Source organism: Ammodytes marinus (assembly GCF_949987685.1).
Source record: "Ammodytes marinus genome assembly, chromosome: 9".
NCBI classification, from domain to species: Eukaryota; Metazoa; Chordata; class Actinopteri; order Uranoscopiformes; family Ammodytidae; genus Ammodytes; species Ammodytes marinus.
The window spans coordinates 12772611-12796741 of NC_137213.1; the positions used below are offsets into that span (position 1 = coordinate 12772611).

General features: G+C 40.2%; 3 protein-coding genes across 3 annotated transcripts in view; 1 reads left to right on the top strand and 2 right to left on the bottom strand.

The window, feature by feature from the left end:
* mtcl1 (microtubule crosslinking factor 1) overlaps positions 1-7656 on the bottom strand; it is a 60182-nt gene extending 52526 nt beyond the window's left edge. The window contains exons 1-3 of the mRNA XM_080033517.1: positions 6438-7656; positions 2638-2862; positions 1898-2056 (exon numbers count right to left, since the gene is read on the bottom strand). Coding sequence (XP_079889643.1) covers positions 1898-2056; positions 2638-2862; positions 6438-7286 — 1233 coding nt within the window. The 5' untranslated portion in view covers positions 7287-7656. The remainder of the gene's footprint in view (positions 1-1897; positions 2057-2637; positions 2863-6437) is intronic.
* A 537-nt stretch (positions 7657-8193) lies between these two features.
* On the bottom strand, positions 8194-17037 carry rab12 (RAB12, member RAS oncogene family). The gene is made up of 6 exons (XM_080033870.1): positions 16655-17037; positions 15213-15273; positions 13129-13267; positions 12793-12882; positions 10635-10739; positions 8194-10445 (listed from the first exon to the last, which is right to left on the bottom strand). The coding sequence occupies exons 1-6, from the start codon at positions 16881-16883 to the stop codon at positions 10338-10340; spliced, it is 732 nt and encodes a 243-aa protein (XP_079889996.1). The 5' UTR covers positions 16884-17037; the 3' UTR covers positions 8194-10337.
* Positions 17038-18122: 1085 nt separating this feature from the next.
* On the top strand, positions 18123-23170 carry napgb (N-ethylmaleimide-sensitive factor attachment protein, gamma b). The gene is made up of 12 exons (XM_080034791.1): positions 18123-18271; positions 18516-18583; positions 18677-18761; positions 18850-18867; positions 19140-19170; positions 19265-19374; positions 19689-19755; positions 19880-19950; positions 20159-20237; positions 20447-20526; positions 20811-20940; positions 21980-23170. Exons 1-12 carry the CDS (start codon positions 18216-18218, stop codon positions 22112-22114), a joined length of 930 nt encoding a protein of 309 aa, XP_079890917.1. The 5' UTR covers positions 18123-18215; the 3' UTR covers positions 22115-23170.
* The last annotated feature ends 961 nt before the right edge of the window (positions 23171-24131 follow it).

Consider the following 24131-nt stretch of genomic DNA (forward strand, 5'->3'; position numbering starts at 1 on the left):
AAAATATTGGGGTGCTGCATTACAAATGCACACTACTGGTACAGAGGAGCGGGGGAAGAGACATGGTGTCATGTGGTGTCATAGAAGGCTTTTGTTTTTCTGGGACAAACCTCAGGGGGAACACACAAAAATGCTAAATCATTTGGAGCAGCCGCTACCTCAGCCTCACTCTACTACTTCACCTCTTTCTCTGTTTACACGAGTCTGTGTTGTAATATGTACCCTGTGTGTTCCTATGTATCGCAATATTGCCACAAATTAAGGGTCTGCAGCCATCAGAAATACTGTATCTGCTTTGCAAATTAATAAAACTCACTCTAGTCTTACTGCAGTGCTTCCCAATTATTTTCTCCAGAAAGGTTACGAGTGTCAATCGACTAAAAAAGAGTTTGTATTTTCTGGATATGGATTTGCAGCACAGCCAAAGACTGATAAGTCGCCTTTAAAAAACAACAATGTTACAAACGCAAACTGTTAAGGTGACAAACTGCTTCAGAATATAGATCTTCTAACCAGTGGAAGACCCACAGAGTGACGTAACTAGAGGTCATGTGGAGTCACTCAAAGGTAAATTGTTGCCAAAAAAAGAATGCCCCGTCGTCATACCGACCCGTCTGGTATTAGCCTACTTCCTGTTAGTTGCCAGACAGCGTGCACTACCTGCTGTTGTCAACATCGATTAAGTCTATAAGCAGCTGAAGCCATGCAGCACTGAGAATAGCCTCCGCTCATCTTATTACCTTTGAGAGCAGGAAGACCTCACTTCACAGCTATTAAAACAATTACTCTACCATCTGAGCGGCATGAGAGAAACACTGATACAGTAGTTCATAGACAAAAGTCAGAATTTTTAACACTACAATAGTAAAAGAGTATTACAAAAACCCAATCAACATGACACAAAGTCATTTTATATACTATCTAAGGTCACAATGCATCTTTTCCAGATTTGAATGCCTACTGAATAAATGTGAAATGTTGAACTGATTTAAAACAACCTTGTGATCTCACGTAGCCGGTGAGGGGAGATGGATGTAACTTCAGGTAGTATTGAGTGACACTGCAGTTCTATCTAAATATTAATAGTATTCTTGCACTCAGGGGCTTCCAAGTGAGGATGCATCTAACCTGCCATTTCATCTGCAAAAACTAAGTTCAACAATTTAATATTTTTCTATTAAAAACAACACCCATCTAGATTAAAAGTTGCTCCCACTTCTTCACATCATTGCACAAAGCATGCTTATTGGAGGAGCTGTCAGGGAGCGTCTCATTGATTGATGAAATGAAGCCACTGCAGTGACCCTGCTGATCATGCCGGTGATCACTATTGATCTGAAAAAGCCTTCCAGACGCTGAGATCTCCCTCCCTTTATATACAGGAAGTTAACAAGACACAGCATTGACAAGCATCTCATATTCATCCTGTGCCACAACTCACTCTCAATACACTCTCTCATTGTATTCTCCATTCCTTCAGCACAAGGTCTGACAGATCTGAAGATTATGTTACTTCTGTCTCTTTTTTGCTTTTGTTTCTATGGTAAACTCCACTTATAAAGTGCTTTTCACAGATTTTCTCAGATTCAAAGCACTTAACATTGGTTTGTCTCATTCATCCATTCACACACACACACACACACACACACACACACACTCATACACCGATGGCAGCAGCTACCACGCAGGGTGCAAGCAAATCAGGGGCACTTGGACATGTGGCAGAAGGCAGGGCATTTAACCACCAATCCTGTAACCCAGTGGACGACCGCCCTATACCTGCTTAGCCACAGTCGCCCAGTAGCCACATATAGACTTTTAGCTGTGTTGTGTGCACTTAACAGAATGTCTTCCTCAACACATCAAAACAGCATGAGAACCTTTCTAACCCCCTCACCTCTTTGGTCCTCTCCATCTCGTTGTGAATGGCCTGTTTGGAGATCTCCACCTCGATGATCTTCTGTCTCAGCAGCTCGTTCTCGTCCTCGGCTCGGCTCCGTTTGTCCTCCACACTCTCTAGCTCGTTGTGCAGACGCACAGACACGTCTTTGGCCACCTGAGAACCAAAATATGACAGATAAGTTCAAGAATAAACTCATACAAAATGGGTACATGGATATTTTATGTTCAAGATTTACCTATAAAAGGGGAACATTACACATTTATATTACAGTATATGGACTTGCATACGCTACACCCATGCACGCAAGGTTTAGACCAATGTTTAATAAAATTCTCAGGGAAAACAGGTGCTTCTAAAAAAAAATTGTATATCAGTTTTTTTAACAAAGGAAATAACTGACATATTTCACTTTGTGTAATGTATCTAGAATACTGTATATGAAGGTTTCACTTTTTTGAATGAACTTTTCCATGACATTGACATTTTTCGAGATGCACCTGTACTTGTTTCCTGTCATTCAGCTTATCAATGATTAATCAAACTGTGGACACCGGCTTTTAAAACTCTTTCACAATGAAATGGGAAGTTGATTGATGGCGAACTACATTAACCATTGAAGTAATCTGTTAATCATTCACTAGACCAAATTAATTGTTTGCGGTTTCTGATACTCATGATATTCTGGCATGGAAACTTTAAAAAAAAACATTGAATAAAATCACAACACAGCTGACCTTCAAGTCCTGCTCCAGACTCCGGAGCAGCTCTCCGTCTACGTGTCCCGTCTGTGCGACCCGTAGACTCTTCTGTTCGGCCTTGCGGAGGCGGTACTGCAGGATGCGACAGTTCTTATTGGAGCGGTCCAGTTCCCTCCGCAGCTCCTGCAGCTGGTAAACCTCCTCCTCCAGGTAGCTGTCCCGAATCTCCTCCATCTCAGCTCGCAGCTCGTCCACTTCATCCTGAGAAGAGCACACACACACACACACACACACACACACACACACACACACACACACACACACACACACACACACACACACACACACACACACACACACACACACACACACACACACACACACACACACACACACACACACACACACACACACACACACACACACACACACACACACACACACACACACACACACACACACACACACACACACACACACACACACACACACACACACACACACACACACACACACACACACACACACACACACACACACACACACACACACACACACACACACACACACACACACACACACACACACACACACACACACACACAGCTGAAAGGTCAACACAACTTCCACAGCCAAAAATCGATAACATTGTTAGAAGGCAAACGTACTGTGTAGAACATTTTTGTTCTTTTACATTTTTTCCGCACTAGTTATAGTAGAAAATAGTGCAATATAAATAACAGCAACAAGAACTTTTACGTTTTCTTTGTTCAAAAGGTCAAACAAACACCTTTAAATGCCATTTCTTTGAATTCACAAGCAACAATGTTTCCTGTTGTTACCAAAGAGGAAAATTGTTTTCACAGCTTCACAATCTTTCTATATTCTAAGCAAAAAAAAAGTAAAAATGTCGAAAACAGTGGAAATACAATTTCATGAATAAATAAATGTTGAGAAGATACTTTCATATGTACTGCATGTCTTTCGTACTTTACCGCAATGTTGCAGTGTCAAGCTTATTCTAATTTTTTTTTTCTCAAAGTGTATGAAAAAATATATAAATGTTTTTCTCTCCCATGGCCCTAATACTCTTCCGAACACTGAAGTGTCTTCAAGGTGTGTGTTTCTTAACTTGGCCACTCAGATGCTCCTGACACAACTTCATGTCTGGAAATGAAGATTCTAATCTGTTTAGCATTTTGTGAAACATTGAAAAATGTGTTTCCAGTAACACCAGGGAGACTTTGTAAAGTCCTTAAGAACTTAAAACTTATTATAACGGATTAAAGGAATGCAACATAATATACTTATTATGATAATACTTTCACATGATGACATAGGAGTTCCAGTGATGCATATACCCTGACGTAACAACAACACTACAGGCCCTAGCTGGCCCTAAGCATCTTATCTCTTGGATTGGATAGATTCATTCATACATCCCAAACACGGAGGCCAACAGAGACCTTTGAAGTCACCAGTCAGTTTGCTCAGTAGAGCTGAGGTGGGACACTTCAAGGTGTTTGACCGGAACGTGATGAAAAGAAAATTGGGTGCTAAAGGCAGGGACATGGAGGGGGGGGGGGATAGGGAAGAGTATGTCAATTAAGGAATACTAAATCTATCCTCATTTGTAAAAAGCACAGGGCCCATTGTTATCCGAGGAGGGCCCCGGAGCAAGGAGATAATGACCTCGCACAGGGTCGGCCCCAATCGATGGCCAGGTTAAAAGCAGAGCCAGAGGCAGAACAGCATCCTGGGAGCAAGGTGTATTTAATGGATATCTCTGATGTTTAAGGAGAGAGTGTAGGCCCAGTCATCACTGGTACTTACTCGTCTCTTTGAGATGTTAAGGGTGGGTATCTTCACAGATCACTCAGCGGTAAATGATGAGAATCTTTCAAATTTTTGCTACGTCATTCATGGGGACAGACTGTAGGTAGGAAGTGAACCGATGGATTGATTTGTCTTTTTTTCCATTAAATTATCAATCTTTAAGTTTAGTTAGTCTCAAGAAAATGGTCAGAAATGGTCCTAGACAATTTCTCCTGACTAAAGATGATTTCTTTACCACAAACAGTTAATTAAACATTGAGAACATGTTTAATGTTAAAAATGCCAGAAGCTCCTAAATCTAAGAGTGACATATTGAAATGCTTTGTTTGATTTTAAAGGTGCATTAAGTAACTATGGGTGTGTCAGAGAAGTGACATCTTCTAAGGTATACTCGCATAACTGAATAAACAAACTTTTCTAAAAGGAGAAATGCATCCCTGGAACACTGTTTGAAGTTAGATATACTGTAGCTACATGAAAAAGTTACTGTTTAACTGTTGTTTACATTGGCAGGGACCACAGTTTTGTGTGCAGACATATTCTAGTCTGCACCTTTAATGATGATACATACCGGTAAAAGAGAAAATCAGCAATTTATCACAAAATCAAAGAAAATTGATATCCAGCCCCAAATATCAGTTTTTTGACACAATAACACAGATCACACAACCAAAGCACTTTTCTTTACGCCAGTCAAAAGAAGCAAAATTACATGAAATATTATCTAGAAAAAAACTGAGATTTGCTGACAAAATGAATGAAATGTGATTGTAATGAAGGTGTTTTCCAATGAATAGCAGAGGTGACAATGGTGGTGGGGACTCCCAGATCACTATAGTGTGGCACTATGGGTGGAGGGGCTGGGGGGGAAGGAGAGGCACAAGAGTCCCAGCTGGCAGATACTGACAGCCAAGCAGGAGGGCGTTTGAACCCAACACACGTGGGACATCTGACTGTTATCAAGTCCCCTGGGATAAAGCCATTACAGCCAGGGCCAGTAAAGCTGATTAACTTTCTTGTGTTGCCGCCGAGCCAACGGCAAATACACACAGACATGATGCATGCGTGATCATGTTTGAAAAAAAAACTGAGATAGAAACATGCAAATAAACCTTGTCTCCTTGATTGTTTGCCGCATTATCTGTTCGCCTCCCCCCTCCCCAACTTATTGGGGATAGCCTACTTCTAAGGAATGGGGGAAGGTAGGGGGAGGGGGTCCTGCATGAAGCTGATTCAAGTAGGTTCTTTATGCAATAGGCGAAAAACAATGAATGAAATATTGGCAAGAAAAAATGCTGATTAAAAAACAACCGTGCATCCCAGAGGACAATCTGTTCACATCATTGAATATGAATTCACTCTATGTGTTCAATAGAGAGAAAGGATGCAGAGTCTTTGTCAAAAAAGCCTTTGAATACTTGACAGAAAACATTTTTAAAAAACACTGGCAGTCTATAAGGACACACCAGGGTTGTGAAGCTAAACTATCAATACAAGTACCATCAATAAAAGGTCAACCCCTATAGGGGAAGAAGCCCCTGGAAGGTTAAAAAGACGACATGATGGATGGATGGAGAGTCCACAGAGCACAGGGACTTCATGAGGATGACAGCTGGGGCATTAAAGGGGAAAAAGCCTTTAGGTTATGATCATTTATACATTTAGATTATAGGCTGTTTTATTCTAATTAGTAAGTGAGCAGGTGGAAGTTGCTCAAGGACACTTAAAACATGGTGATGGAGTAGATTGGACCTGGCTGGGACTGTCCTGTGACTGTGAAGAGACAATTTGGGAAATCAGCTGTAACTGGATGATACAAGACTGAATGAGCTTGCATAATTGCATTGGGGACTTAAACTGCAGCATACCCTTTGAATGAGGTGTTTATGTAAAGCATTCAAACAAATAAGCATCATATATATAGTTGCCATGCAAGTCTGCCTACCCTGCATATAACTTATTAGGGTAACTAACATGATCGCCATACATAGATAGCCTACCTTGAGGTAGTCATTTTCCGATCTCAAATCCTCCACCTCCCGCAGCATGTCCTCGGTGCCCGGCAGTCTGCAGAGTTGTGCGCTGCTGGATGATGAGGCTTTCTCCTGCTTGTCTGGAGCCTGAGACACGCTTCCCTTGACGGCAGAGGAAGCACCACTTGCAGCATCAGCATCAGCCCATGTCGCTTCTGCCCGGGGCGGATTATCCCCTCCCATCTGATCCCGGTCACTGGAGCCGGTGGTACCGGACTCCGCGTCGCTACTGGCGGCCTGGGCCAGCCTCTGCTCGTCGGACAGCGGCTCGGATGGACAGTCTGACAGGTCTGAGCTGCTGTCTGTCTGGCTGACCCGGCCTGGAGTCGCCCCGGTCGGTACCCGTATAGGGGAACCATGGCTGACCGGACCCGGGGAACAGGACGCTACTTTCCCCTTCTTAGGTTTGGAAAGGATGGGACTACTGGTGGCGCTGGTGGTTGTGCTGTCCGCTTTGATGCTTACGGCTTTGGGCTCGGCTGCTGCTGATGCTGCTGCAACATGCTGGGGCACCTTGGTGAGCTTTTTCGGGACATTTTTGTTACTTTTTCCCGAGGCTGGTTTCTCTTTCGCACCACCGGCTGTGTTGCGCCTGGAGCGGTTCAGAGGCAGTGCGGAGGACGGCTTGTTGAGTTTGGGGGATTTTGGGACGATGGCAGGCGGTTTGCCGGAGGAGCGCGAGGAGGAGTGCGTATCCTTGAGGAAAGGTCTGGCCGGGGAAGGTGCTCGGTTCAGTCGCTTCTTCTCCAACAACTGGTGGTTCTGAGGCGGTGGTTTATTGGTGGTGTCGCTGCCAGAGCCATTGGAGCTCTCCATTACTATACACACTATACACTATTACTATAACCTTAGCCCAAGAGGAGGAGGGGGGCGATGAAGGAAAGCGATCAATCCACACAGCACCGCTGAAAATCTCTTCTGACAGGCGACAGCAGCAGAATAAACAGCCCGGTTGCTCTACTACCTTCTCCCTTGACGCATCCTGCGTTACGCGGCATGTTTCGTGTTTTACTCCATCTCGTCTGCATTCACCAGGTTGTCATTGTAGTCCACCTTTGGAGGAAACGCTGCAATAAGAAAAGGGGATTAGCCTACTACTACTAGGACGGATGGGAGGAAGGACAGGTTGCATCTGACTGCAGGAAGGGCTCCTATAGGCTAAGGCTCAAGTTGGAAAGAAAATTGTCACGTCAGCCCTCTTCTTTCTCTTCTTTAGCTCGGGTCTCCATCCCACTCTTCCACCGGCCTGTGAGTGTAGTGGCCCCCCGTGTCTCGCGCCCCCTTCCCCACTCCCTCCTTCCTATCTGACATGTAAGATCTGCAATCGCTGCGGTGCGAGGCTCGACGCCGCTCGACGCCCGTCAGTTTCTGCAAGGCGCATGCGCAACCTGCCTGGCACAAGCACCCGAGGACGAGCACACCCCTTCTTTTTTCTATGGGACGACCAGGTCTGACCACACGCTGGTGGTGTGGTGCGCATGCCCTGAAGACACACACACCTTCACATAAGGCACAAAAAAATCAGATAACAATACTCACCTTTTCCTCAATCCCTTAGAAACAGATCCTAAAATAAACGATGTTTATCCCCAAATCTAACATTTGTGTGTATTTTGAGGACCCCTTGGTAAACACACACACAGTCACATAGTTAAATAAAGGCCATAATCTGGTAATAAATATAGATATCTTTAATTGCATTTCATTAGTTCAAGAATGCCACAAGTTATAAATACCACAAATCTGCTTTAAACATGCCAAAAACCTTCCAAAGACTTATAACAGGTTTAATATAAAGTACAGTCTTCCACCTTAGAGAATACACATTTCAAATAGAAGCATATCTTTTTTTTAAATGTAGATTTAAAACACTGAGTAGTATAAGGCTTGGCTAATTAAAACAAAGACCACAGGGTTAGTGCCAAATGCTAAAAGTCAGGGGGACAAATTAAAGGTTTGATAAAAAAAAAAAAAAAAAAAACAATATTAACAGAAGTTTGTAATTTTCGAAACACAAGTGATAAAATTGCAAAGTTACAGATAAATTCAAATGCACACGTCTTTTGCGAGCGGATATTCTTATTGCAAGATGTGCTTTTATGTGTCAGTGACTGCTGTGGTCGCAAATTTTAACTTTTTTTGTTTTGGTATGAAACTACTTGTTAGAATACATTATGTGCCATTTTAAGTCCACAAAAAAAGCTTGAATTTAACATAAAACATCAACAAAAAACTAGATTAACTGATATCGTCAGTTCAGGTTATTTCAAATCAGGTCCTTTGAACGGGCTCGTCCGGGGCTTCCTCACCCTCAGATTTTTACTTCCAACATGTAAAAACACAACAGAAACACCCACGTGCTACATTGCTAATATTGCATTCATTTAACAAAGACAGAATAATTAGCAGACTATTAATGTCTATGAGGAGGGCTTAACATGCATATCCTTGTCATTTTGAACATGTGCAAGTAAGGGATATCCCGATACTGATCTGTAACAGACGGCCAAATCATAAATTTCAGACCTCAATAAAAAAAAAAAAACATTCCCTTCAAAAAGGATTTGTGTAATGATGATTCTTCATTTATTTGTTAAAGTAAGTATAGTAACTTTAAGCTAATCCAGTCTGCAATAAAAGCCAGTCAAATTGAGAAGTTATGAGCTGATCAAAGTTTCTTGAGTGGTTCAAACACCAAGAAAACCTTCTTGCAACTTTCCCTCCAAAAGTGAACCTCAACCAAAAAAAATAAAAAAATAAAAACAAAAAAACTTATATTAGTAACAAATCCAAAACAAAAAGCTAAAACCATGTGTGTGTTATAGCTATGTAACGACTGCATGTCCTCTAAAAGGCCAGTAACACACCTGTGAAAACACCTTTCCCTCAGAGACTACATTACCCATCTCTCATCCTACTTCAACAGGGTGTGGAAGAGCTCAGAGCGGCCACTACCAAGGCCACATTGCTCTTTACTAGTGCTAAACTTGAGCTAAATTTGTGCTAAATTTTGTCTGCATATCAGCTTAAACTATATGGATTTTAGTGCAAAACATTACAATGTATACAAATGTGAAATGAGCCGTTCCAGCCATTTTAACACCTTTAAGGCAAAGGAATACACACTGATATGATCTCCACAACACAACCACCTAACGCGGCCCGGGCCACAAAAACCTGCACCTTGTCCAGTTATTACAGCAACACAGCGTATTTACATCATGTGCTTTTGTTTACCTCAAGTCAACTCGTCACTTGGTAATATTCCTATTAAAATATATATAGAAAACTACTGTACCTAGACCCAGAATTTAAGCTACGCTGCAGAGATGAGCGATATTTGTTATCCCTTTTCTTTAAGCTAGGTAATAGCAGACCCTCGGGGCAACTCGGACACTGTCAAAATGAGTGAACAGTATGTGTGGTGACTATATTTTTAAGGAAATAGGAAGAAAAAAAGCTGTAAGGCCTTCAACAAACCCCCATACTTGTAAATGTGCAACTGCTACCAGAGGGCTCTCTACCACCAAGACACCTGCGGGGCACAGCTAGCCTAACGGTCCGAGGGATGAGGTAGTCTAGGTCAAGTGTAGACAGGAAGGTGGTAGGAAGTGGGTGATTCACAAGGCCTGAAGAGTTAGTGTCCAGTTACAAAACGGGGAGAAGTAACAGAAGGAAGATAATACTGGTTGTTAAAGAGAGTCCATACATCTTAAATCAGCAGACAAGAAATCCAAAGTGCTGCTGTCTGCTGCCCCCTGGTGGCCAGATTGGTACTCTGCATGTGTGGGCTGAGTGTGTGTTCTCTAAGTGTGTGTGTGTGTGTTAGAGCGAGAAAGAAAGATGGGAGAGGGGGGCACTTGGCCTTTAACAACAGCGCATGCGGGGAGGTGAAAACTCCGGAGGCACTTCCGCATCAGGCTGCAGAGACAGGACGCTGTTGGAGAGCTCCCTGTTGGGAACTTCCAGAGGCATCTGTTGCATCAGGGACGAGGCAGAAAACACATGGTTAATGCATTGAGGTTGAAAACAGCAGTTTGTAATTACTGTACACCAAATGACAAGCACATACAATAATATCTAATACAAACTAAGGTCAACACTATCAACATTTTTTCAGTTTTTCGATTGTAGTCAGTCAGGTTCTACTGATAACATGTTTACCTTGCTAAGGACGTCATCCACAAGCTTCAGGAAGATCTCGTCAACATTGAAATTATCCTTGGCACTAGCTTCGCAGAAGCGCATTCCACTTATTCGAGAGGCAAACTGCAACGCAAATAAAAAATAGAGTCAAATTAGCTCAATGTCACACCAATAACAATTGTATCACAACATAGGAGCAGAAGTTAAGCTGAACAACACAATCACAAACTCCCTCAACAACTGGAAACTTTCTCCCCTTCTAGATTGAATGGTATTTTTGGATACATGCTGATAGTTTCTGGAGGAGGGCAGTCTTAGTCTTATCAGTCTTATCAGTGTGTCTTTGAAGATCACAAAGTGGCCTATTCAAACAATCTATCCACATTCTGTATTATTTAGGTTTTAACTGTCCCTGCAGTAGTTTGTGACTGAATTTCAATATGTCCTCATATCATATACAGTCATATGAAAAAGTTTGGGAACCCCTCTCAGCCGGCATTATAATTGACTCTGCTTTCACACAAAAAAGATAAAAGTGGTATGTCTTTCATTTACCAGGAACAGCTAAGTACTGGGATGTTTTCCAAACAAAGATTTTTTTAAAAGCAGTATTTAGTTTTATGAAATTAAATAAAATGTGAAAAACTGGCTGTGCAAAAATATGGGAACCCTTGTGGTTTTGCTGATTTTAATGCATGTAACAGCATGTACAACTGAGGACTTTAAACACAAAATTGGTTGGATTATGTTGTTAAGCCTTGAACCTCATATAAAGGTCTGTTTAATCAAGAGAAAAGGTATTTTAGGTGCCTAAATGCAAGTTGCACTTCTCTTTGACTCTCTGCAGAGTGAGACAGAATGGGATCATCAAAACAGCTCCCAAAAGATCTTAAAAACAAAGATTATTTATTGTCATGGTTTAGGGGAAGGCTACAATAAGCTTTCCCAAAGGTTTCGATTGTCAATTTCTACTGTAAGGAATGTTGTCAGGGAATGGAAGGACACAGGCACAGTTGCAGTTAAACCCAGGTCTAGTAGACCAAGAAAAGTACAAGAGCGGCATATGCGGCGGATTGTGAGAATGGTTGCACACAACCCAAAGATCACCTCCAAAGACCTGCAAGAACATCTGGCTGCAGATGGTGTATCTGTATATTGTTCAACAATTCAGTGCAATTTGCACTAAAACATCTGTATGGCCGGGTGATGAGAAGGAAGCCCTTTCTGCGCCCACGCCACAGATACAGTTGCTTGGAGTATGCTAAAGCTTATTTAGACAAGCCAGATTCATATTGGAAGAAAATGCTTTGGACTGATGAGACAAAAAATAAGTTATTTGGTCATTATAAAAAGTGCTTTACGTGGCGAAAGGAGAAAACTGCATTCCAAGTAAAACACCTGCTACCTACTTTCAAATTTGGTGGAGGTTCAATCATGCTGTGGCCACTTCAGGGACTGGGGCCCTGGTTAAAGTGGATAGTCGGATGAATTCAACCCAGTTTCAACAGATTATTCAGGATAATGTTCAAGCATCAGTCACAAAGTTGAAGTTGCGCAGGGGTTGGATATTCCAACAAGACAATGACCCTTAACACAGTTCAAATTCCTGCACAGGGAAAAGTACAATGTTCTGATATGGCCGTCGCAGTCCAATGACTTGAATATCATCGACAATCTATGGGATGATTTGAAGCAGGCTTTCCATGCTCGGCAGCCATCACATTTAACTGAACTGGATCGCTTTAGTATGTAAGAATGTTCAAAATACCTACATCCAGGATCCAGACACTCATCACAGGCTACCAGAGGCGTCTAGAGGCTGTTATTTTTGCAAAAGGAGGCTCAACTAAGTACTGATGACATTTTTCTTTTGGGGTGCCCAAATTTATGCACCAGTCAAATTTTGTTATGATGCTTATTGCATATTTTCTATTATTCCAATAAACAAAATGACACCGCTGAATTGCTTCTGTTTACCTAAGGTATGTCATATATGTAAAGGAATTTGCTTCTTTGAAATCCCAGCTAATGATTAACAAAAATCCCCAAAATTAGAAGGGGGTCCCAAACTTTTTCATATGACTGTATATTTATAATGACATGTACTGTTTGTACTATTACATCATCTGTCACTTGTGATATGCCTGTGAATGCATATTTGGTGTGTTGTACTGACCCTCTCCCCCTGCTGTTTGGAGATGATACGATCCGTCTCACAGTCCAGCTTGTTCCCGACCAGGAGAAGTTCTGCTTCCTCCGAGGCATACTGACACACAACAGGAAGCACAGACATCAACAGACTCACATTTCAAAAAAGCCAAACCGGATTACTGCAATCAAATCTGTTCAGCATCACTATTCAATCTTGGTTCATAGTATTTTGTATAGTATGGCTTGATAGGCAATGTTACTGAAATACAGTTTTTATGTAACCATTAGTTCAAGATGCATGACAGAACCCAAAACATTATGTGTCACTACTAATGAGACCTTGAGTAAAAAGTTTGTTTACCTTGTCTATCATTTTCATCCATTTTGGCAGGTCGTCAAAGGTCTCCTGCTTGGTGATGTCATACACCAGCACTATTCCCTTGGCGCTTCTGTAGTAAGCTGATGTGATGCTGTTGAACCTCTCCTGGCCAGCAGTGTCCCTGGATGAAAGGAAGGAAATGCAATACAATAAAAAGTCTGTGCAGCAAGTCAGTGCAGTGTCGCCCAACTTCTCTGAATATCAAACAGCTGATTGGCCAGAGACTATTTGTTATTAATTAAAGTTGCCTATGACTAATTAGCCAATTTAAAAAAAAAGGAAAACACATCTATCCATCAGCATAGCAGGAGGAAGAATCAGTTATAGTCAATCAAATCCCATAATTTAGTAATGCTAAAAAAAAATCATGATTCAATAATTTCACAAGGTTTTTAGTTAGTATCCATGTCATTATTTTTATTTTTAAGGCTTACTATACTATCCACATGATTATCTACAACTTCCAACTCCTCCTGTGGGCAATCCATAAGTGGAAGCTTCTATTTATATCTGAAAGGCATTACATGAAATCACAAGACGAATTATGTAAAATACGCCCCCAGAAGTAAAGTTATAATTGTTAAAAACACAGGACACAATGTCCTTATATCTGTTACGTCATAGTGGTATAATGCATTCATGAAAATAATGCTTTTAAAAATCTTGAAGTGAAGTATTACTACTAACTTAAAATGAGTCATTTTAAAGCATTAGAAAAAACTAAAATATATAGCATTTTGTAAATGAATGCTTCATTTATAAAATGATAAGCAGTTTGAGCTCCACTAACGATGCATTGTTACTGTACCTTCAGCCAGCTATAGTCTCTCCCTGTCCCCCATGTTGTGAGTCACAGTCAGAGCAGAAGACAGAGACACAGCAGCACAATGGCAGGGTTAGGTTAGGCCGGGGCGCGGTGGCAATGATGGAGGCTGATGTGAGTAGTTCAAAATGAGAGAGAGAGACGAGCGGGTGGGGTGTGGTAAAGGGGGGATGAATGTTTGAGGGCAGGGGTTGTGTTAGCGAACAGGACAGATGTGTTAGTGAAATAAGCGATGGAGCGCCCGCATTTTAGCCCAGCACTGTCACTCACACACACACTTACACTCACACTCAATGCAGTCACATACTCAGGCAGTAGAAGAAAAAAAATGTAATTGTAATTGTTGGCATGTTACTCCAAGATTTTTCAAATGTTGGAAATAAATGTCAGATGTTTTCAAAATGCAATTAAGATCTAGTTGAAGTCACAAGACACAATTAGATAGCATAATAGGATCAAGCCACTGAAAAATATCCTGTCACTCGTTGTCTTTTTGAGCAATAACACTGGTGCTTAAAAACCTGTGAATCAATGCACACATCTTGGATTTGTTTATTTCTTTTATACAATATTATAATTATTCAAATAATATTTTAGAATGATGAAAGTAAATTCAGTCTGATTTTTAGCCTGAAGTAACTACTAATAACAGTATGTCTCCAGTGGCCAGCTGCTATGCAAGTGAATATGAAGTTTTATTTTGAAGTATCTGACTGTGACGGCTGTTAAAGTGCTAATTTTGAACCGTGACAATCATTCTGCAGGTGTGTAAAATTAGAGCAGAAAGAAAATAATAGTTATGGAATATTCAGTGCTGATGGGCCATGACCTTTATAACTGTTGCCCACAAGGAGCTTTGTTGAGAGAGGTTCACACTGTTATGACAAATCAGTAGCATTTTCTTAGAGCAGCGTTAGGGACATAATCTTTCACTCACACTCCACTAATAATTGCACTGATTGAAGGGTTTGAACCTCGAAGGTTTCTGCCATGCCAGCAAACTGTTTTTCCCCCGGGACTTTCGTTAAAAGTGAAATCCCACAATCTCTTTTGCAATACAAAACATGACATAATTTGGAGTAAGTCTCACGTCTTGCACATGCATTACCAAGAGGGCTGAGAAGCACCCAGTAAGCCACCATTAGTTTTTGTTAGAGCAGCCTGCAGGGTGGTGGGACAGACACAGGAAACGCAGCAGGCAGAGGAATTAAGGAACTGGAGACTTCTGTCCACAGTTACTCACCATATCTGAAGCCTGATCTTCTTCCCTCTCAGCTCCACTGTCTTGATCTTAAAGTCGACTCCTACCACACGGGAAATCATAAACACACATGGGGACACGTTCAAGTAGCAGCATTTCCTGTGTTGCTTTGGCTTTGTTTAGGTATGTTTTCAGTTATGTGGTGCATTGATGGCTTTGAGAACAAGTTGTAAGGAACACGGTCTGTGTTATCAAAACAAACACAATATTAGTGGCAAGCTGTGTCACAGGAATGACAGGGCGCAACATGGAGCTCCGCCATAGCAGCTGCTTGTGTGTGTGTGTGGCTATTTTGGGATTGGACACTTCACCGACTGTTGTATTAGTCACAGGACTGTGTACACACAATTCCACGTATATGTGTATTCTATACTGGCAGCATTTACAACCATGGCACAGCAATTTGGGATGGAACTCGATGTGACGAGACTATACCCTCATGTAAATAAATAGACAAAACAGGGTTACCATCAGTAGTAAATCAATCACTGTTATCAGTTACTGGATTGTATGCTTTCTAGGTAATAAGTTACGACAGGCTTCCAAGTTCCTACAGCTTTTGGGCAAGTTAGATTTAAGACTTTTTGTAATGCCACTCGGAATGACATTTTATAAGAACCAAAATTGAACATAACCGATATCAATTATTTTGGGTTAGGGCAACTTTGACCAAATGTTTATTGCAACACGAAACATGACTTATTTGGTCTAGTGAAAAAGTAAGAATGTTTTAAATTTTTATTTGGTAAGTTATCTTAATTCAGGCAATTCAAAATATACAACCAATAACGATAACAACAATGTCACGTAGACGTTGCAAGGTGACAGGATTATGCCATGCTGGTGACTTAATGCAAGAGGCATTTGTATTGTGTTTATAAATAGATGAATAGTTTTTTTAGGGTTAGGGTAAAATAATTTAAAAAAAAACATAAAATCTTTCCCATGTCTTTATATCCCCATTTTTTAGATAATTATAAAAGACTGATTCAACACCATGGCTTTTACCAGTCATATTTAGATTAATTAATTAAATTATTGTACCAACTCTCTTCCTTGCTTTATTGGGCTCTAAAATCCCTCACCAGACTGCTTTTAACAGCCTTAAATAAATACAGTATGGATAGAAAACACTATTCCAAGCCTGAAACATGTTAGTCATTTCTAAGTTGCAACATAGTCTAATAATAGTTTACATAGTTTTATTAGCTAGGGCAGTGTTGTTTTTACCATTAGCTTAAGTTAGCCAGTTACAGCCAGAAGTGTAACCTCTGTTCAGTCCCATTACACAGTAAAGTAGGAGACCGAATATGTATAGCGACCAGCCCAAATGTATTGTCCTCCAGTAAGTAGACAGAGCCCTGCTAAATGCTGTCAATAAAAAGTTGACACAAGCAAGTCCAGTAAAAGCCTCCTGTCCTCACCTACGGTCGACTTGCAAGCTTCGCAGAAAGTGTCGTCGGTATATCTCTCCATGATGCTGGTCTTACCAACGCCACGGGAGCCAATAATGATAATTTGAAGTTTAAAATCAGCGGGCCTGGGAGGCATCTTCCTGCGGCGCGACTGAGCCCCCATAGCGGGGGACGAGTTCGCGGAGCCCCCGCCGACACCACCGGCGGCCCTCCGCGGTATGTCATATCTCGGATCCATCAGCAATTCCACATTTGTGAATACAAAGATAAAAGAGACAAACTCGAGCTAAACTGTAACACAACCGAAACAATTTGCTGTTTCCAACTTTCTTTCTGTCTCTGCTGAAGTTTGGGAAAGTTTGTCTCTCGCCGACGGTTGTTGTTGTTCAGCCATTAGAGACCGGAGACGTCATTACGTCATTGACCACACTACAATGCATTTCCGTTTCCGTCGCTTCTCTATCATTTCCATAATTATCATTTATTGTCAATCAAAGCAAATATTTAAATATTTGTAGTTTGTAGGGAGTAAATGACAAAGTATCTATGGGGTGCTGATATGTAATAGGCTACCAATCCGGAGTGTTTCATTTCAAGGCTAAATATTGGTGGGTGGGTCCACTATAAAGATAGGCTATATTTCAATCAAACATCTGCCCAAAATTATTGATCTGTAGAGTGCAAATGTAGTGAGTAGACAAATGTAGGCTGTCTACAGGAAGGTACAGCGCAGGCCTGACAGAATAATGACCCTATAGATTGTAAATCTGACCTGTTGCCCCAATACACAGGTAGCTGGTTTAATGTATCGTATGACCAAATATTAAATAACATTTCAAGAAATTGTTAAAGTATGGATTTATGCATCAACATATACCGATAAAGATACATATTGAAACAATACCATAACACTGGGTAAAAGTAGGCCTACCCCACCCATTTTTTATTCATTTATGATTCAATATTAATGTAATGAAATTGTTACTGGTTCAAAATAAATGAGTAAAAATCCAAAACTTAAACAATAAAAACTTCCCTCAAAATAAATCACTGTATTGGGTATGATCTGTGACCCAGTAGGTTTTATACTCATGGATACAGGGTGAAGTTGGTCAGTGCTATTTTGACCCAGTGCCTGGTAACACGAATAACAAATTGGGTAAATTGACCCAATATCTTTTACGTGTATCTAGGCCTATGGATTATTCATTTAATTAGTCTATTTCAAACCACTTGACACTAGTACAACTGGAGCTGTAGTTTTAGTACCCTCTGCCAATTAAACACTTTAAATGTATGGCATAATTCTAACACACTGTACATTATTAAATTGAGGTCAAGTGAAGTTTCAGAATAATTTGTATAGCAGCAGATCCCCTGAAAGTGTAGAGCTAGTGTTTCGCCTTGCAGCTTTATTATGTCCTCTGCGGCACCCGTAGTCTGCGACATTGCGTGACGTTGCTGTGCTCGAGGAGGAGTTCCTGTTAATCCAAACATCGACGAAATAACATATAGCTATTTATCGATAACACATTGACTGTAGGTCTACCTCGTCGTCTTCACTAACAGAATGGCTGCTCAGAAGATCAACGAAGCTCATGAGCACATAATTAAAGCTGAAAAATGGTGAGTTACGATGAATAGATAAATAAAAAACATATTGTTCTTCTACCGATGCTTAGCTAAGCTATACAGGCCACTGTGGCATTTTCAGTCATACTGTTATGATGCGACAGAATGGTACGTTTGTATCGTCGTCAGCTATAGATGGATTTAAGAGAGACAATACATGAGCCACAGTAGGCTATATGTCTTTTGCTTTAATTTTCAATAAACAGTTGTTTCTTTCTCTATATATAATTATCTGCAGCCTAAAGACAAGTATGACTAAGTGGAAGCCTGATTTTGACAGTGCTGCATCAGAATATTCCAAAGCAGGTAACATACGATCGATATCCCTCCCTAATATCAATCATCAGATAATGTACATTTGGCAGCTAACCAACTCTGAACCATACATCCTGTTTTCAGCTGTATGCTTCAAGAATGCCAAGCAGTACGAGCAGGCGAAGGATGCTTACCTGAAGGAGGCTGAATATCAAACAGAAAACAAGACGTATCCTCCCTGTACTGAGAGCTGTGACATGACATGACACTGCTGTATTTTCAGTCTTGTATTGTAATTTCCTTAACTTGTCCTGCAGGCTTTTCCATGCTGCAAAGTAAGTATATTGTGTGGTATGCATTTATTATATCCTAAAGATCATTAAAACGTCTAAAAGGGCATTTAATTGATTAATCTAAAAATAACTTCTTGATCGGTATTAAAATGTCTTAAATCTTTTCAAAAGTCTTCAAGATGCTGAGTCTTGAGGAATATAGAAATAATATAATGACATATCTAATAAAAGAACAACAATATTCTTTTCAACAATTAAAGTTACTTTTTCACTCGACTAAATAAAATTATTCCAACTCTCTTCATTTTCCTCAGGGCTATTGAACAGGCCGGGATGATGTGTAAGGTGAGTTTAAATATTGAACTCATTAACAGGTCGATTGAATTGAAAGTGTCCGAAGCAGCAGGATTATAATCGTTGCTCGTTTACACCACAACAGGAGCAAAAGAATATGCCAGAGGCCATCCAGTTAATAGAGAAAGCCTGTATGATGTACATGGAGAACGGGACTCCTGACACCGCTGCCATGGCTCTGGACCGCGCTGGAAAGTAAAAAAATCTCACCTTATCGCTGTTAGACCCTCAATTTAAATTAAATTGGTCAACTGTGTATTTCTAGCACAAATTGGTTCAGAGACGGGATGGAGGTTACTTTATGTATAGTACTGTATGTGTTAAAAAATATACTTTTGAATTGCATAGTGCAGCCCATGTATTGCTAATGAATGTGTTATTAATCAAGGTAACTATCAAGGTATAGTAGCCTTATTATTATTATCCTGCCACTATAAAGGAATACTGATGCAATGCAAGTCTAGCACATGGAGGACCATCTAAAAACATTTTTCTTTCATCATTCTCAGACTGATAGAGCCTTTAAACCTGGAGAAAGCTGTGGATCTGTACCAGAAGGCAGCGGGCGTGTTTGAGGTGAACCTGAGCTTCAAACAAAAAACTGAATTAACCATTTCATTTAGAATCATTTAGACTGATGCTGATTTTTTAAATATAATTTCCTTTCACTTATACACATCCATGTTTTTTCTCTGTGTAGAACGAGGACCGCCTGCGTCAGGCAGTGGAGCTGCTGGGAAAAGCCTCCAGACTCCTGGTCAGGTTAAGAAGGTAACATAAATGCAGTAAATCATGGAGTTATAGATGTTTCTGCACTTGTTTTAACCACTGCTGATGTCAAAAGCTATGAAACAAGTAATAACACATTTTCCTATTTGGATTCAACTGTTACTGTGAATACAACCCAGAAGCTATAGTTGTTTCTATGGAGAATCTTAAACACAGTACCTTCACTCGGTTGTCGTCTATTTTAAACCAGGTTGGATGATGCGGCCGTTGCTCTGATGAAAGAGAAGAACATGTACAAAGATATTGAGAACTTCCCCATGTGCTACAAGGTGGGTCTCTATGTCAACAGGAAGCAGTATGGCACGGTTTGGAATAGTTTTTGGATGATTATGGATTTTTGTGGCCGTTGTTGTTGCATGATAAATTATCTATTGGGTGGGTCCCTTATTTTTATTTATATATATATATTATATTTAATAATGTAATACTTATTGTGTGCGTTTTAGTCATGCATGCTGTTTTCTGCTTTTTCTTCTAGAAAACAACTGCTCAAGTGCTGATTCATCTTCATAGAGGGGACTTCGTAGCAGCTGATAAATGTGTCAGAGAAAGTTACAGGTATGTTTTTGTCGCTTTTTTGTTATTTCTGTAATCCGTAGTCCACTGCAACGTTTCCATGAGCAAGGCATTAAAACCACCACTGTTTGTGGTGTAGTGGTTAGATCGTCTCCGCACTATCAAATAAAACACTGCAAATGCCCTCAGAACGGATTTATTATAGTACTTTCAGAAGTTAATCTGAAAAACTCTGACTCTCCCTGACATCACCCCACGCTCACAGTGTAACACTTGTGCCACTTTTAAACTTCAATCATAACATGAATTTCCTTGCTCCCCCCCAGTCTGCCCGGATACAGTGGAAGTGAGGACTGCCTCGCCATGGAGACGCTACTGCAGGGCTACGACGAGCAGGACGAGGACCAGGTCTACCGCATCTGCAACTCGCCTTTACTCAAGTACATGGACAACGATGTGAGTACCTGGGACATGTTTTGGTTAATTAATATCATATAAATGGTTTATATTTTGATATGTTAGTTGTGAGCCTGTACTATTTTATTTGAAGCCATATATATACGACAATATAGCTTTAACATAGTTTTTGTTTTTAGAAAACATGAAAGTCCCTGAAAACCTTTTACCTTTTACATTTAAAGGCCTGACCTTAGCCCCATTCAGATGCAAAACAAATACCGGGGAAGATGGGAAATTGTTCCCTTCTTATTGACGGCATATAAAGACTTTTCAATTGTTGAAGTTTTTCCCTAACAGGCCAATATAATAATAATAGTTAGCTTAGTTAGTTTAGCACCCTAGTGCTAAGCCTACCCTGCGTGGTAGCTGCTGCTATCGGTGTGTGAATGTGTGTGTGACTGGGTGAATGTGTACAAAACAATGTAAAGCGCTTTGGGTCTGTGATAAACGGAGATATAGCGCAATACAAGTCCATTTACCATTACCATTTACCAATATGTTGGTTTTAACTCATCTATCAGATTAGCAAATAAAACCTTTTACTTCCTCCATTTTCACATAAAATTCCAATTATACACTTTATAAATGTGAAAAGGCTGCTCTTTCTGTAAGAAAAACTCTGAGATCCACTTTTAAGTAGAAGGTCGTCCCTCTGGACAACAGTTAAATTACAGAAGGAGCCACGAGTTCCATGAAAAAACCGTCTGTAATTGCAGCTGTAATTATTTGAAATAGAAATTACCCTTATACACTCTCTGGATGGGATTAAAACCACTGACAAGGGCAGGTAATGTTAAAATTCCCCCTGCATCCTCAACATAAATATATCTACGTAGTTAAAACAGGACTACAGTTGCTACTTATTAAGGTCAAACACCCAGCCAATCTGCTTCGTCAGGTCTGTGCGGGTGTTGTTGGATCAGATTTGGTAACATAAAAACTCCTCAACTGTCACTGAATCAAATTTTGATTTCCAATGTTGCTGAAGTCGACTGGTGAGGTCTTTAAAATCTGCTGACACATGTTATTCCCACAGTATGCCAAGCTGGCCATCGCCCTGAGGGTGCCTGGAGGAGTAAGTAAGAAGAAGAAGGCTGCTGCTGCAGCTGCTGCTGGTGGGGCCGCGGCCGCTAAAGAGGAGGAGGAAGATTATGAGGGCGGGTTGTGTTAACGCTTCAGCCCAAAAAAGTGTCGACTCTACCTATACACTGCTCTGCCACTACAACCTACTAGCTTCCAGCTCTCAAGTCCAGATGTGTGGCCGTTTGATCTTTATTGAGCAGAATAAATATAAGAAAAATAGGACATTTAAAAAAAGAAATACAACAGTTACAATCGGTGTTGCAGAAGAGTCGAAAGCAGCCTTTTAATTTGTGTTTCGTTTGAGGTGGATCCTCAGTGTAATGAAAAATGATCTTCAATGTTCAATAATGTATGAAAGCCTGTTGTATGTACATGTTATTATTTCTCGTCTGTGATGCTGTAAATTCTGCTGTCATTGTTTGTGAGTAGAGTCTTAAGATTACTACTATAGTTATATTAAAATTCAGAAACACTCTAAATATATCTTAACGGGTTGATCGATGTATAGGTGTTTATTTGTACAGAGCAAATGTATGCAGTATTTATGATCGTATGGTTGCGGCCTGTTGATAATGTTACTGGAACAATATGCAATCTGTTTGTTGATGCATGTTTGGAACAATGCAACAGCAAAAAAAAAAAAAATTATAGCTATGAATTTGTCAATATTAATGCCAAGGAAATTCAAATAACAGTACAACTCCTTATGGCACAGCTTGGAGAAGTGTCTTCCTTTGTCTACCACATGATGTGTGTGTTATCTTCAAGAAAATAGTCATGGCTGTGTCTTTATCTCTTAAATTCCAAAGTACAATACTCAAATTAAAGCAACTTAAACATAAAGGGACCTTTGGTGATGTTTCCAGTGCTTTCCCCCCACACTGATTTCCTTCTTAATGCTGAGTTTGTGTATCTGTGATTTCGGTTATTGCTGGTACTGTAAATGTGAGAAGCTTTCCATTTGGAGATGTATCATTTAAATGCCGGTTCAAAAATGATTCTAATACCACATAACTGAAGGTGATAAAGGGATTGTTTACATCTGATTTATTTTTATTTTTTTATCTTTGCTGTTGCCCACTTATTGTGTATTCCTCAAAAGCATATCTCCAAACATTGCACCTGAATCAATAAACATTTCCATTGTGTGGCATTTGATGGCCTCTGTACATTTTCCTAAATGAGTTGGAGATTGATTTTCCATATCAGTAACATAGACAGACATGTATTGATACATTTGTTTTGATGAGGATAATCTCCCTATTGAACACTACTTAGTGCACATATATTCATTTTACTTTTGTGCTGCATCTTTGTATTAGGACTAAAACTGCACATAAATGTTGCCATTGGTAAAAAATGTTATAACCCCAACATGTAATATGAAGTCATGTATAGAGAAGTACTTCTTTAGATTAGGAAACATGGGAGATTACATTGTTTAGCAATCCACCACTTGATAAAGGCATAGGATAATGGTTATAATACTATAATTCTTATTATCCTTATTTTCTAGAAGGCTTTGAGGGGTTCATGGGTAAATCTGTTATGATGCCTTCTAGTGGCCATTAACTGAATCACTAGGATGTGCTGTAATGCATTTTAATCAAATTAAATACAGGTATTAATTTTCTTATTACAATTGGTCATACATTTTGTGTCCTGTGAAAACCATGTATCCACAAATTTGGTGATTTTGAAGTTGAATGTTTTTTTTTTACGTTTTTTTTGTTGTTGCATTTTTATGCTTTATTGACAGTGTAGAGACAGAGTTGAAATGGGGCAGAGAGGGGAGTGACATGCAGAGAACGACCGCGGGCTGGAATCGAACCCAGGTCCGCTGCTGGCCGAGGCCCATGGGGGGGACGCCCTACCAACTGAGCTAAGGGCGCCCCCCTGAATGTTTATTTATGCTGATTGATGTTTGGTTCACACAGGACAGCCACGCTATGAACACATGATGATCTCTTAGACCATGATGCATTATTGTAGAATAAACTAGTCAACAATATATAGATAAATTGAGCTCAACCTTGAACCTTAACATACATATTTAAGATATTACTTCACTTAAATTTTCATATATTATACTTACTTACGTTTTT